At 37.1% G+C, this 15234-nt stretch overlaps 1 protein-coding gene across 3 annotated transcripts in view; it reads left to right on the forward strand.

The window, feature by feature from the left end:
• The window catches only part of rabgap1 (RAB GTPase activating protein 1), a 135092-nt gene that overhangs the window by 104377 nt on the left and 15481 nt on the right, over window positions 1-15234 (forward strand). For all 3 annotated transcript variants that reach the window (XM_079804875.1, XM_079804877.1, XM_079804876.1), the window contains 9 exons: window positions 1026-1139; window positions 5863-5937; window positions 6190-6315; window positions 6913-7056; window positions 7713-7754; window positions 9142-9270; window positions 12785-12877; window positions 14774-14884; window positions 15035-15139. In XM_079804875.1, coding sequence (XP_079661001.1) covers window positions 1026-1139; window positions 5863-5937; window positions 6190-6315; window positions 6913-7056; window positions 7713-7754; window positions 9142-9270; window positions 12785-12877; window positions 14774-14884; window positions 15035-15139 — 939 coding nt within the window. The remainder of the gene's footprint in view (window positions 1-1025; window positions 1140-5862; window positions 5938-6189; window positions 6316-6912; window positions 7057-7712; window positions 7755-9141; window positions 9271-12784; window positions 12878-14773; window positions 14885-15034; window positions 15140-15234) is intronic.

Genomic DNA, 15234 nt, shown 5'->3' on the forward strand with positions numbered 1-15234 from the left:
GCTTAGATGTTTGCTCCCAACACCTGGGCAAATCTGTGCTTTTTCATCGGTGTTTCTAAAAGATATGTGTCATTTGTAGTACTGCTGAAAATGCATTCTTCTGTGGAACACAAAAGGAGAAGTTTTGAAGAATAATCATTGTGTTCGGTTTCATTGTGTTCAAAGTTTTTTGTTATGCACTGATGAACTTCCCCTCTGATGTAGCTCTCTAATACCTAATCTCAAATTTGTCAAGTCAAGAATGAATATGTGGAAGTACGAGATATGCAGAAAGAGCATTATAGTTACCCGACTTCACCTGTTAGGTTATGCTGGTCTACTAGCTAGACTAGCACCAAATCTGTCTTTACCAGCCCATAAAGTTTCCATAGTGGTCTCTTCGATGATTACAAACGGCAATCAGTATCTCTGAGGCTCAAAGCCTGTATATTATAAAATATTGTTTAGCTAGAAATTGTACCGTCACATGCTTTTTTAGGGAGCATAATGTAATAGTTGAGCTGCTGAGAGCTGTGCTTTGACTGAAGACATCTGAGCTGTGCATGATCTTGCAAACTGAGAAAGGGGTCTAGGATCTTTGGTCTTTGCCAGAGGGCCCTCCAGCGTTTGCCTAACATACATGTGACCGCACAGACCCATATCTCATATCTTACAACCTCTGACACTCAAACATACGCATAGTGCTTCTGGGATATTCAACATACTCTGTGTGTCTGTGATGCTGAAGGACATGCTCTTGAGCACACACATGCATACATTTCCACCTCGAATTGTCCACATTGCTCTTTGGGAATAAGAACACCCTGTTCCAGTTGACAGATCCTGAGGCACTACACTCATAAAAACAAAGGTTCCAAATGGGGTTTTCACAGTGATGCCATAAAAAACTCCCTTTTGGGATCCACAAAGAACCTTTCAGTGAGCAGATGTTTTAAAAAAAATTAAAAAAATAATTTTAAACCCTTTGATATTAGTTGTTCCTTTATGATAGCGTTTCTCTGTTTCTCTCGCTTGTCTTTTACTAGGAATCTCCGCAGGACAGTGCCATCACTCGTGACATTAACCGCACGTTTCCTGCACACGACTACTTCAAAGACACAGGCGGTGATGGGCAGGACTCTCTCTATAAGATCTGTAAGGTGAGCGGATGACCTGTCTTCCATTTGCTTTCAATTTGTCTGCTCAGCTCAGATTCTGCACCTCTGTTCTGCTCCAGTTCATTTAGCATCTTCAACTCTGCAAAATCTATTTCCTACCGTTACGTTAAGAAAAGTTAAATGTACACTTGTGTATTGTTCCAGTTTCTTCATTAAATTTTATTTTATAGATTTTTAGAAACTCATAAGAAATGTTACAAAGACACTGTTGTAAAACAAGATATCCAGTTGCCAATGGAGGCATACACTTATTTTCTAGCAACTGATGGATGGATGCGTGGATGCATGGATGGATGGACGATATATAGAAGGATGCGTGAATAAATGGATATATCAGGGCTCCAGACTAACTTTTTTCACTAGGAGCACAGTGGCCCCCAACTGAAAATTTTAGGGGCACAACCAGAAAATGTAGGGTCGCACACCGTAAATCAACATGATAACCAAATCTACTAATTTTCACTGTATTACTAATACATACTTTGATAATACAGGGCTCCAGACTAACATTTGAGAGCAGTGGCACCAGGGCCACTAAGTTCTACAGATGGTGGCGCCAGCACCTGATTTGGTGGTGCTGGAGGAAAATGTATCATAAGGTTAATTTAATCATAAAAGTACTATTGTTTTGCATTTTGTTAATTAGTGCAGTTAGTAATAATAGTACATGTTTGTTTATTGGAAATTTAACAGTGAAGCGCTGAGCTTGAATTATGCAGAAAAATGAACTTTTATTAACAACAGTAATGTGCAAAAAACTCATTTTATAAGGAAAATTGTAACATTCCACTCTTATTAAATGTACGATTGTTCTTCTATAGTATCATACTGAACTAAAAGGAACACTCTTTACTTGTTTTCTGTGTAATCCAGTCACAATTTGAAGAAAAGTTTTAGTTTTTCATGAGACTGTGACATCCTACTTTTTTCCATATATTAAGGAGTGGAAATGTCTAATAAGTCAAATAAGTGCTCCTATGCCACCATCTACTGGTTATAGTGGGGGATGGGTTTGCCATAAAGTGGCCAGCACCTTTAAACTTCTAGTTTTACAAATCATCACACTAAAAATAATATTAAAATGGGATAATATTTAGAGCTTTGAAGTGCTGGAAAAAGTGTGAAACACTTGGAAAGTGCTTGAATTTCACTCTCAAAAGGTTGTACAAACCCTGAGATGAATAATGTAAAAAAAAAAAAAAAAAAGAGAGAGAGAGAGAGAGAGAGAAAACATTCGACTTTTTCTTCCACAAAACCATGGGGTGTTACTACATTAAATCCATGGTGAATGTTTATGATTTGTGGACTGAAACCCCTGAATGTTTCAAAATGTTTCTCCTGGTCTCCATGTCAGCTCTGTTTAATCTGATATCTGTGGTTTATAACAGAGAAATCTGCACCGAACGCTTCCCACTAGGTCTCGCAGCAGCGATGTTTTTAATACTGTGGTGAATTCAAATGCTTTCTCACTGGATCTCCCAACGCTGTTTAGTAACGGTGTCGCGCTGCGATGTCTATTATTGCTCCGAGCTGATAAACGGTCCACGCAGCTCAAACGAGTAGCGCGGTTCCATTCCGCTGTCGTTTCGTTTGCCGTCCGATATTTCTCATATGTAACAGAAATGGCAGCTCTTATCAGTCGGGCACCGCGGTGGTCGCACCAGTGTGACCTCCAACCAAATTCAGTCGCACAAGCAGGAAAAAAGGTAACAAAATGCGACCATTTAGTCGCAGTCTGGAGCCCTGTATATAGATGGATGCGTGGATGGATGTATATATAGAAGGATGCGTGGATGGATGGATATATGGATGATGGATTGATGGATAAATAAATGTATGAATGGATCGATAAATAAATGTATAAATGGATAGATGGATAAATTGATGGTTAGATAAATGGATGGATGGATGGATAAATTGATGGATAGATATAAACATGGATGGATGAATGGCTATAGAAGGATGGATATCTAGATGGCTGAATATATGGATGGATAAATGGATAATGATGAATGTATAGATGTTTGGATGGAGAAGTTTGTTGTTTCTACATTAATGTGGAGATTCAATGTGAAAATATGTATTACAATATAAAATATGTATATTACAAATTTAATGTTATAATGTGATTAATCATGATTAGTTGCAGAAACGTGTTATTATTTTTTTTATTGAGATTGCACTAGAGTTTATATACAGATGTATCACAATCTTCATTTATGTTTTGAACATCCACAATCAATCAGCTTTTTCAAAGCATAAATATGGTGGAAGTTCAGTAAACCGAATCACCTGTTTAACAAATACAAAACACTTTTCAGGTCTCTCTAAAATAATGAGGTCAGTGGGTTTAATATGAAAGTCACAAATGACGAGGGGAATGAGGAGATTGATGGTTGGGTTTCCATCTTTGGGGCGTCTCTTAATAATTCACCAGCCCTCTCTGCGACTGTTTCTGCCATCATTCATACTATAGATTTCTCATATTGACCACACAGTGTGATTCAGTTCTCTCAATCCACATTTCACAAAGTTTATTAGCACTGCAGTTTGTGATTGTCACAATATTAGCTGACATTTGAACAGTTTTCAAAGGTATGTAGGTCAATCTGTAAGCATTCCGTCGAGCTCTCCAGTCTCATTTGCACTTCTGCTTTTTCAAACTTGCCACATGATGATGTGTAGCTTTAGGTTTGGCATCAGTGAAGCTAAACAACATAAATTCTTGCATCTCATACTCACAAATCACTTGCATAATCACAAAATGCCAAGTTATATGCAAAATCACAAATGAGATTTGAGAGCAGTGGTGGAATGAGAGATTTAGTTCACCTCAAAATGAAAAATCTGTCATCATTTACTCACCCTCATGTCGTTCCAAACTCGTAAGACTTTCATTCATATTCAGGATGCAAATGAAGATATTTTATAATCTGTGAGATTTCTGCCTCTCCATTGACAGTCCATGCAACTACCAATTTGATGCTTCAAAAAGTTCATAAAGGCTTTTATTCACATATAAACATTCATCAATCATGCCTGCTTGACGTGCGAGAACAATGAGGTTCATTCTTGTGTTACGCAGCATGTTTGAGCTTCCAGAAGAACCAATGAGGTTCATTCTTGTGTTACGCTGCACGTTTGAGCTTTCACAAGAACCAATGAGGATCATTGTGTTACACAGCACATTTTAGCTTCTGCAAGAACCAATGGGGTTCATTCTTGTGTTACGCTGCACGTTTGAGCTTCTGCAAGAACCAATGAGCTTCATTCTTGTGTTGCGCTGCACGTTTGAGCTTCCACAAGAACCAATGAGGTTCATTCTTGTGTTACGCTGCACGTTTGAGCTTTCAGAAGAACCAATGAGGATCATTATCGTGTTACACAGCACATTTTAGCTTCTGCAAGAACAATGGGGTTCATTCTTGTGTTACGCTGTACGTTTGAGCTTCTGCAAGAACCTATGAGCTTCATTCTTGTGTTGCGCTGCACGTTTGAGCTTCTGCAAGAACCAATGAGCTTCATTCTTGTGTTGCGCTGCACGTTTGAGCTTCCACAAGAACCAATGAGGTTCATTCTTGTGTTACGCTGCACGTTTGAGCTTTCACAAGAACCAATGAGGATCATTATCGTGTTACACAGCACATTTTAGCTTCTGCAAGAACAATGGGGTTCATTCTTGTGTTACGCTGCACGTTTTAGCTTCTGCAAGAACCAATGAGATTCATTATTGTGTTACGCTGCATGTTTGAGCTTCTGCAAGAACCAATGAGGTTCATTCTCATGTTACACAGCACGTTTTAGCTTCTGCAAGAACCAATGGGGTTCATTCTTGTGTTACGCTGCACGTTTGAGCTTCCACAAGAACCAATGAGGCTAATTCTTGTGTTATGCTGCACGTTTGAGCTTCCGCAAGAACCAATGAGGTTCATTCTTGTGTTACACAGCACGTTTTAGCTTCTGCAAGAACCAATGGGGTTCATTCTTGTGTTGCGCTGCACGTTTGAGCTTCCACAAGAACCAATGAGGCTAATTCTTGTGTTATGCTGCACGTTTGAGCTTCCGCAAGAACCAATGAGGTTCATTCTTGTGTTACACAGCACGTTTTAGCTTCTGCAAGAACCAATGAGGTTCATTCCTGTGTTGCCCTGCACGTTTTAGCTTCTGCAAGAACCAATGAGGTTGTTGGCGCATCAAGCAAGTACGGTTGAGCTTCTGTTTATGTTCTCTGATCAATGTTTATATGTGAATAAAAGCCTAAATTCATTCTGTTCATCATATAAAGCAATCAAGTCTCTTCAGAAAATTTGAACTAAACCACTCAATTCATATGGATTAGTTTTACAATCTCTTCATTACATTTTTGAATCGACAAAGGGGTAGTTTAGTGGACTGTCAATGGAGGGACAGAAATCTCTCAGATTTCATTTAAAATATCTTCGTTTGTTTCGAAGATGAATGGAAGTCTTACAGGTTTGTAAGGACACGATGGTAATTCATGGAAAATGTTTAATCTTTTGGTGAACTAACCCTTTAAATGTGAATGATTCTTGGTAAGATTGCATCACTGACCGCTTCTGTCTATGTTATCATTTATCATATTATATTAAGCAGTTATTTTCAACTAATCTATATTTCTACCAATCAATTTATAGCATTATTACCCATAATTCCACTGTAACATTCTGTATCTTCCATCCTGCAGGCATACTCTGTATATGATGAAGAAATTGGTTACTGTCAAGGACAGTCCTTCCTAGCTGCAGTGCTGCTACTACATGTGAGTGTCACAGACTCTTGAATCAAAACGGTTTCAAACAAGAATGTCTATAACATTTAAAATGTAATTTAATAGCATAGTTGCACCTGCAAATACACTGCTTGGTTTGAATGGATGCATGTGACATCTTCTTTTAAGATGAGAGACGGTGCCATCTAGTGGAGATTCCCTGTTGTAGGAATTTGTGGCATGATGTGTTTTTAATTTCGAGCTCTGTGATCAATGATTGTTTGCGGTCTCATTTTGGTGCAGATGCCAGAGGAGCAGGCGTTCAGCGTGCTGGTCAAGATCATGTTTGAATACGGTCTCAGGGAGCTCTTCAAGCAGAACTTTGAAGACCTGCACTGCAAGTTCTTCCAACTGGAGAGACTCATGCAGGTTAGTCTTAGAAACGAAATATTAGTTGACATATTCGATTACAAATAATGACGGAATATGCAAAAGTAAGGACAAAATAAGGTCACATTTTAAATAAGCAGTTTAAATAACCTAATGTCCTATTCTTCCTCTCAAAGAATTAGTCCCTGACATGTCCACTAAGACTAATACACTACATAAAAAAGAAGAATATTTTGTCCATCTTTCAAGTAAGATCAATTCACCGTAGAAGTGCAACTGCACAAGATATTAAGATATTAATACTTATTGAATGTAAGTCTATTTCGTCTTCTAAAAAGGCCTGCCGGTCCTACAAGACAAAATAATACACTGTCATTCAAAAGTTTGAAGTTGTGAAAATGTCTTATTCTTATGCACACCAAGGCTGCTTTTATTTGATTAAAAATACATGGGAAAAAAACAACAATATTGTAAAATGTTACTACAATTTCAAATAACTGTTTTCTACTTTAATATATTTTAGAGTGTAATTTATTCTTGTGACGCAAAGCTGAATTTTAAGCATGATTACTCCAGTCTTCAGTGTCACATGATCTGAGACCAGTACTGTCAGTGACTTCTTACTCTGTGTTGTAGGAATGCATTCCAGACCTCTACGCACACTTCCTGAACCTGGGTTTGGAAGCACACATGTACGCCTCCCAGTGGTTCCTCACGCTCTTCACAGCCAAATTCCCTCTTTATATGGTCTTTCACATCATAGACCTTCTGCTGTGTGAGGTAACATTTCATTCTTACCTGCTTTACCTCACTTGTCTCTTTTCCTGCTCTCTTTACCCAGTTTACCTTTTAATTTAATCTGTTAATGGTGTTTCCTGTTATTTAGTATCTTATGGATTCAACTTGATTTTGGTCATTTTTAAACATCTTTTGTCATTTTGATATTATCATAATGATTTCTGTAATTTTATGTAACATAATGTAGAGTATGAAAAAAGCAAATGAAGATGATCCCAAAAACCCATCACAGAATTCATCAAACCATTGCTAATACCTACTGATGTTTGTGCTGGTGTTGTCCCACCAAAATCTGTCACTTCTGGGAGGATGATGTCATTAAAATGTACAAGACAACAAGTTTACCTTGTAACATTTCCATAGAAGAAAGAAAACTAATACCTGAAAAATAAAGAAACTATTTTAAAAATAAGAAAAAAATATGAAAAATAAGTTAGTGCTGCACCTGGGCAACATCTAATTAAGCCAAAATTATTTAAAATTAATTCCATTTTCAAATAATATGATTTTCATATTCCATCCATATTTGAAAATAGTTGATCTAATAAAACAAAACATGAAGTGGGCATGAAAATGAACTTGATCATTATAGGAATGACCCTTTTGTCCCCTCTTAATCTTGTGTTTTCTTCTTTCAGGGCATCAGTGTCATTTTCAATGTGGCTCTTGCGTTATTGAAGGTAAGGAAATGTTTATGAAATCAGTTGCTACTTTTCACCTTTTTCTCTGATGTTTCACCAAGGAAACAATGAATATACTGGTCCGTGCTGTTTCCTAAAAAATAACCTGCAAACCACCCATGCTTCATCGCCATGGTGACAGATATCAAAAGAATGTTAGATGTAATTGGCAAACCTATTAATTGGCAGCTACACTACATTGAGCATGTTTACATGCACACCAGTGCGCTGATAACTCACAAAAATCATCAGCTTTTTGTTGTCCGGGTTTACATGCAAACCAATAACCTGACAACTCAAGTAAACCGCATTTACAAGACTTTTTTAATAAATCAGGTTATTTACCGGGTGTTAGAGTATTTTATTGGTTATGTTCGGTTGTGATGTTAAATAAAGCATTAAACACAGAAGAAGAGTATTGTAAAACTTACGGGTCATATATTATCCTCTCATCCAGTTACAGATTTTGACAATACCGCCACTACTTCTGCTGCACGAGATGAGAGCACTTTTATAATTTTTTGAGGTCAAGAAAGAGACTGAGTTTGCTATATATTTTCTTCCTCCCTTACTGCAAAGTTCTCGCTCTGTCTGGATGCGCTTAAATCTATCATATATATCACACATATCACTTCAATAAGCCGATAGAAAGCAGGTTAATGAGTTTACATGCGGGGCGAAATCGGCGTAAGGGGCAGAAATCTAGCTGTGATGATCAGTTTATGCTTAAGCCGTTTATGACTTTACTCCGATAAAAGAAAGTGGATTAGCGAGTTTACATGACGTCATGGCTGATTAAGCATAATCGGGTTAAGAACGTGCATTTAAAAGCACTCACTTTGATCAGATGATACTTAGTGCTGTCATCCAACCCTTTAGGAAGAGAGACAATCTACCAGTGACCTACCCTGTCAAAACATTTGTGATTCACAACCAGAGATCCTACATCTTTTTTGGCTTTGTGATCAAACAAGAAAACTTTGGCAAGACATTTGCCAGTTCATTGTAAACTATATATTTAAAGACTTTGAGCTTCATTCAGGATGTTTTGTTTGGGTTTTTCATTTTTGAGAAGCAATTTGAAAATATTTTATCCACAAATGTAAAACTATGAAAGTTACCCCCAATTTTTCTCACTTTCAAGAAGTTGTTAAGATCTATATTAAATAGATAGCTACCTCCTGTAACAAAAAGCTACGGAAAATTTGAATGTATGCTCACTTTTGGGCATTTTCCCCCCTTTTTTTTCTCATTATTATTTTATGTTTTGTGGGGAGGATTGTTATTAATTAATATTGAATACTCATTGATTTAATTATTTTTTAATTTAGCGAGGTATACTGTCTGGATCTAGAAACATTCTAAAAAGCTCTCTTTCTGTCCACAGACATCTAAAGATGACCTGATACAGGCGGACTTTGAGGGCGCGCTGAAGTTCTTTCGAGTGCCAGTGCCCAAGCGCTATCGCTCTGAGGAGAATGCCAAGAAGCTCATGGAGCTAGCGTGTAGTATGAAGGTAACCAAACCATGTTCAGGCTTTTTATCTAGTTCTTTATGTGAAGATCATGGAATTTAATGACAGAGAAAGGAAAACCGTTAGAAGAAAATGCTGATTTGACTTTATTTTTAGTGCTGTTAAACCAATTCATCACATCCAAAATAAACGTTTGCTTCCATAATATATGTTTGTTTACTTTGTATAATTATTATTTACTGTATGTATAAATACACGCATGCATGTATATATTTAAGAAAACATTTATTTATATATAAAATATTTATATTTAATATAAATTATAAAAAATATATAATATATACAGTATATACGTGCAAATATTTCTTAAATGTATACATGAATGAGTGTGCATTTATATATACATAATAATTATACAAAGTACACACACATTTATTATGTGAACACAAACGTTTATTTTGGATGCGATTAATCGATTTGACAGCACTATTTATTTATTTTTAAAAACCAAAAAAGTAATATAAGTATATTATGTAAAAAGTGTCAAATGAAATGGCATTTTTCTCTTCATCTGTGTCCCAGAACAGGCAAATGCAGTGATTATAATAGTATGATAGTTGACAGGCCTCCCGGATGCACTTCTGCTGGGTACCAGAGCTGTTTTTCTATAGTGTAAATGTGCTTTTAATTTAAGCCGAAGGTTCTTAGTGTGAATAGATCATTCATCTGCGATTTGTGTTGCGTTAAGAGTGTTGATGTAATTCTCTGGATTGGCCAGAAGAGGACACTGCAGGGGTAAAAAAGAGACCCATGATACAAAGGTCTTGGTTCTTGTTTTTACTGCATTATTGCATCTGTCCTCATGTGTTGTTCATATCTACTGAATGTAATTTATACATTTACTGTATTTTTCACAAGAGTTTCACATCGGCATATCAAAAAGTACATAGAGACAACATAAAAAAAGATCCGTATGAATGGAGCAGTTTAATCCAAGTCTTCTGAAGAGACCCTATCACTTTGTATAATAAACAAATTTAGCCTTTTATTCACATAAACATTGATCAATACACATACATAGTGCATATCAAATAAAGTAAACGGAAGCTTAACGTGATAACCAGTTACATTTTTGGGTGAACAAGCCCTTAAAATTATATATTGATCTCCATATTTTCAGCGTGTTCTGAGACTTTTGAATGCCACTGTATCTGTCTGCCTGTGCACTTTGATTGCTGTATCAGTTCCTTTTTGCTATCAAAACATGACTGATTGAGTTTCTTTTGGGTCAAGCTCCTTTTCCTCCAAATACAAGCCAACCTTTATTCCTTTTTCCCCCGTTCACGCCATCCCACCACAACACTGAAAGCTCACTTTCACTGCTGAGTTTGGGTGTGTTTCTGTGCTCTTTCAATACAAGGGGCCCAGCGTTAGAAAATCAGAAGCCCACGGCCCCTTCCTCAGTTCAACACCAGTTGCGATCAAAATAGCTTTTATACACTACGACACTTCATTTCACTGCATCCAGGCATAATTGTTCCCTGGGGTGTCGCTGAAAACATGCTGACTGATGAACTACTCTTGACATTGAGGGCTTTTGTATGGATCTCATTTCATCTGTGGAAGCATTACGGATTAAATATGGAACAGACCCGGTTCTGTGTCCTAGAGCTAGTCAGATATGGCGCAGTGCTAAATAGAGCTCATTTACAAACCTGCACGTACCTGCGGCTCTCGCATCGGTTCCATGGTCTTCTGGTGAGAAACGGCTGATGCTGTACACACAAAAATAACTCGCTCAGTCTCACAGAAATGGGGTCATTTGATGAAAATGAGGTAGTGGCACGGTGTGTGTGTTTGTGCCCAGTGTGCGGGAAGTGCATGAACACTAGTATCTTGTTACATTTGGATAATGGATAATTAGAGCAAATTTTTAAGGCAAGTTTGGTCCTTTCACAGTTTTAAAGTCATAAAACAACAAGAGGAATTCATGCTAGTCTATTCTTGACTATCTACATCAAGCCTGGTCCACTGTGGAGCAGATAATGACCAAGAACTGAAAATAAGGAGCCGTCTGGCAGACATGAAGTTACCAACACTTGCGTGGTACCGTACGCCTTACCTAGGCGGATTTAAATTGCATAGAATTCAGCCAATAAGATTGAATTTTAAGAGTTTGTTAAGGTCTTGTTAGGGCTGGTGATATGCCAGTAGACCTGATAAACTGGTACAAATTTGTCAACGGGTAGAGATCACGTGACAATGCAGTGCTGCATTGTCTCAGAAGTTTATCCTTTTAATTAATCTTTAAACCTTTACAATTTATTTTAAACTGTTCAAGTACTATAAGAAATGAAAGGGAACTTAATTCAAAATGTATTCACGTAAACACAGTTGGTTATATCTTAAATTAACATAACAGTTGGTGAAAAATCGGGTGTGTAAATATCTTGGATCTGTGTATTAGGTCTTAAAGTGACAGCAGCGTCATATACCTGCTGCTGTCTGTTCTTAATATTAATAAAAAATAAAGACTCTTGACTGAATTACTTTTGTAGCTTTAAGAATCATTGTGTATATATAATTCATACAGACTCATTACTCAGTTTCTGTAGTAGAGCTGCACGATTCTGGATAAATTGTGAATCACATTTTTTGGTTAAAAATAGAGATCACAATCCTCCCATGATTCTGAATATATTACTAAACAAAATAATGTAATTTACTGCAGCAGTCTATTTCAAAAAATATATTAATTAGAATTTGTCTTAAGAAAAGAGTTATCTATCTAACGATGAAGTTACTTTCAAAAGGTGATGTACTCTATTTTGATTGCTACAGTAGACATCATTTTATAGTTCGGATATAAACACTTTTATTCTTATACTTTTGTGTAGATTTAAATGATTGTAATACAGAAATAATGATACTGCGTGGTTGAAAAGCTGTTTACATGACAACTGCTCTCTCTGGATCAGCGGCAGCGCTACGCAAATCTGAATGTTCGCCCTGGTTTTTATTTATATTAATTGGACTTGTATCAGTTTTTGCTTTGGTATCAGAAGTGGCATTGAGAATTGTAAAATTTCAATGTCATCTACATTTTTGGCATAAAACAATCCTTATTTCCACAAAACATAACTATATTGAGAATTCTTATCATAAAAAACAAAAACGTTTGTGTCAGGACTTTGATCATATCGCCGACCCCGAGCTCTTGTCATATTTGAGCACAAATGTAGATATTTCTAATAATCTTTTTGAAGTTCTACACAGCCAAACCCTTCACACATCAAAAACATTTATAAAGACGAAAGTAATCCATAAATCGACTGATTTAATACTAGTCTTCTGAAGAGATATTATTGTTTTATATTATCAACAGATTTAATTATTAGACTCAGTTAAACTAGTATTAGTTTTTGCTTTGATGTTAAAATTGGTTATTAGACAAGTAATAGACTAGTAATTATTAGATCAGTATTCGTTTTTGATTGTTGTACTTTGTCCACATCTGTTTCAATTCCCTCTTCTGTGTCTTTTTCATATGTCACAGATCAGTCAGAAGAAGCTAAAGAAGTATGAGAAGGAATACCACACCATTCGAGAGCAACAGGAACAGCAAGAGGCGCCCATCGAGAGATATGAGGTAGATTGTCTGACCGCATGATGCGTTTCTGTCAGATTTACACATCTGCATTCATGACTATGTGCATATGAATATTTACATGGCTCTTTAAGGTGCACGTGTGTTTGCCCATATGCGTTTAATCTTGGCGTTAGATTTCATTTTACCGCACAATCAGAACTATTTTTCTCTCCTCAAACTCATTTTCCTCATTTCCATCCTGTATCTTGTGCCATTAGCATATGCGCTTTATTCTTATAATGAGCAGCGATGTGAGACGAGGTCACCGCTGGGCTCAGAGATGATGAAAAAATGGCCAGATGGATTCCTGATAACGGCTGCCTGCCAGTCAACTTTTAGCCTGAGCCCAGCACAAGAGGAATTACTCTGATCCTTTAGGAACTGTCAGTCATGGTTGAATGTCTACACACACACACACACACACACACAGTAAAAATGCTGTTTGAATTCTCTGCAACAAAACATTGGCTCTTAAATAGTATGCAAGATCACAATTAGAGCAATATAAAGTTGCCCAGGTCTTGTGCTAGTTCTGTTCTTGATTTTTTTTTTAAGTATGCATGCTTATATTTCCCACAATCCATTTGTTGGAGTTTGTGATGGCTCTTTTTCTCTTTTTCTCTTTTTCCCTTTTGACAAAAAATGCACTGAAAAAAACACAAATTCACTATTAACAATTATTCACTTGTTAACATGAACTAACAATGAAAAATACTTGTAAAGCATTTATTAACCTCTTGAAGCGCATTGACCCGCCTTCAGGCTTTGCGTCACTTTGTTTGCCTTTGTTTACATTACCTTTATGGACTACTGTCTTATAATGTTAACATGTTTGAAAGGTCTAAGGGTTTTTTGTCGATGTGCAGGGTGTGGTCTTTGTGTCGGGAGTACAAATGACAACATGCAAAATCAAAACGGGACTTTATACCTTTGATATGAAATGGCGATCGCGAGATGAATCTAATCCGTCACACTTGGGTAAAAGCGTCCAGTGTAAAACAAAAGCATTAAGTCCATGAAATATTGATACATTATCCATTGTTTATGTCAGCTTTCACCCGAACTTTCTGCCCTCCATTATCGTTCTTCAAGAAATTATGCAATCTGAGTGTTGTAAAACAATACATTAGACTCTCACAAACAATTGAGCCTGCCTCCAAAGTTAATTTTTCAAAATAGGTTGGTAGTTTTACTATTACTATAATATCCAAGCAGTGCCAATAGATTTTGTGACGTCTTGAGAGGTATAGCCTATCATTTTCTCTATTAGACAGCCAACCATTGTCTTTGTTGTAACATTTTTAGCCAATGAGAAGACAATTACAACAACGTGTGTGATGTTTGTCTTCCGCATGTGCACATAGAGGCATTTTTATGATTATGTACAGTTGTCTCGAAAGTCGAAATATCCCACAGTGTTGGAAAAATGGGCAGGTACTGTTCAGCTCTGTATTATTAATAATTGTATTCCTGTACTTCCTTGTACTTATGTTGCATTGCCTAAATTCAGTCATATGCTCCACTTAAGTACATTAACTTATAAATATTTCTATGTATGTATGGCCTTAACACACACACACACACACACACACACACACACACACACACACACACACACACACACACACACACACACACACACACACACACACACACACACACACACAATACAAACACACACTTGCTCTTTAACAGGCTCTTAGTACAATAGCTGGAGGACTGAAAGTCCAGTCAGTGTGTTAATTGCTTTCTGACATATTTCCCTCTAACTGGTCAATTTTTAATCAGGTTTCTTCTCCAAGGTTCCTCGTATTCCTAGCACAGTTAACCATTATAGTGACTGTCACAAGACAGTGACTAAGTCACACATGCTCACGCTCTGTGTCTGCTCTGTAGAGAGAAAACCGGCGGCTACAGGAAGCTAACATGCGTCTGGAACAGGAAAACGATGATTTGGCGCACGAGCTGGTCAGCAGTAAGATCGCCCTGAGGAAAGACCTGGACAACGTAAGTCTTTCAGGCAGTTTGCCACTTTTGAAGCTAGTTTAAAAGATTGTTTTTAAAAAATTGCGGGTAGCTTTAGCAGTTGGTGACATTCATACATGCCTGTGGCCTCTGGTGCATATATTAACACACAGTGTGTCCTTTTTCCTTTAGGCCGAGGAGAAATCTGACGCGCTCAATAAAGAGCTTCTCATCACTAAGCAGAAACTGGTGGACTCTGAAGATGAGAAGAGACGATTGGAGGAAGAGTCTGCACAGGTCGGACACCTCCACCACTACTCAAAACCTACCTGCACACTGGTCAAAATTGTGAATAGTATTTCATAGTCACAAAAACACATGTGAAAAAGCGC

Source organism: Gobio gobio, assembly GCF_949357685.1.
Source record: "Gobio gobio genome assembly, chromosome: 22".
Taxonomy (NCBI): domain Eukaryota; kingdom Metazoa; phylum Chordata; class Actinopteri; order Cypriniformes; family Gobionidae; genus Gobio; species Gobio gobio.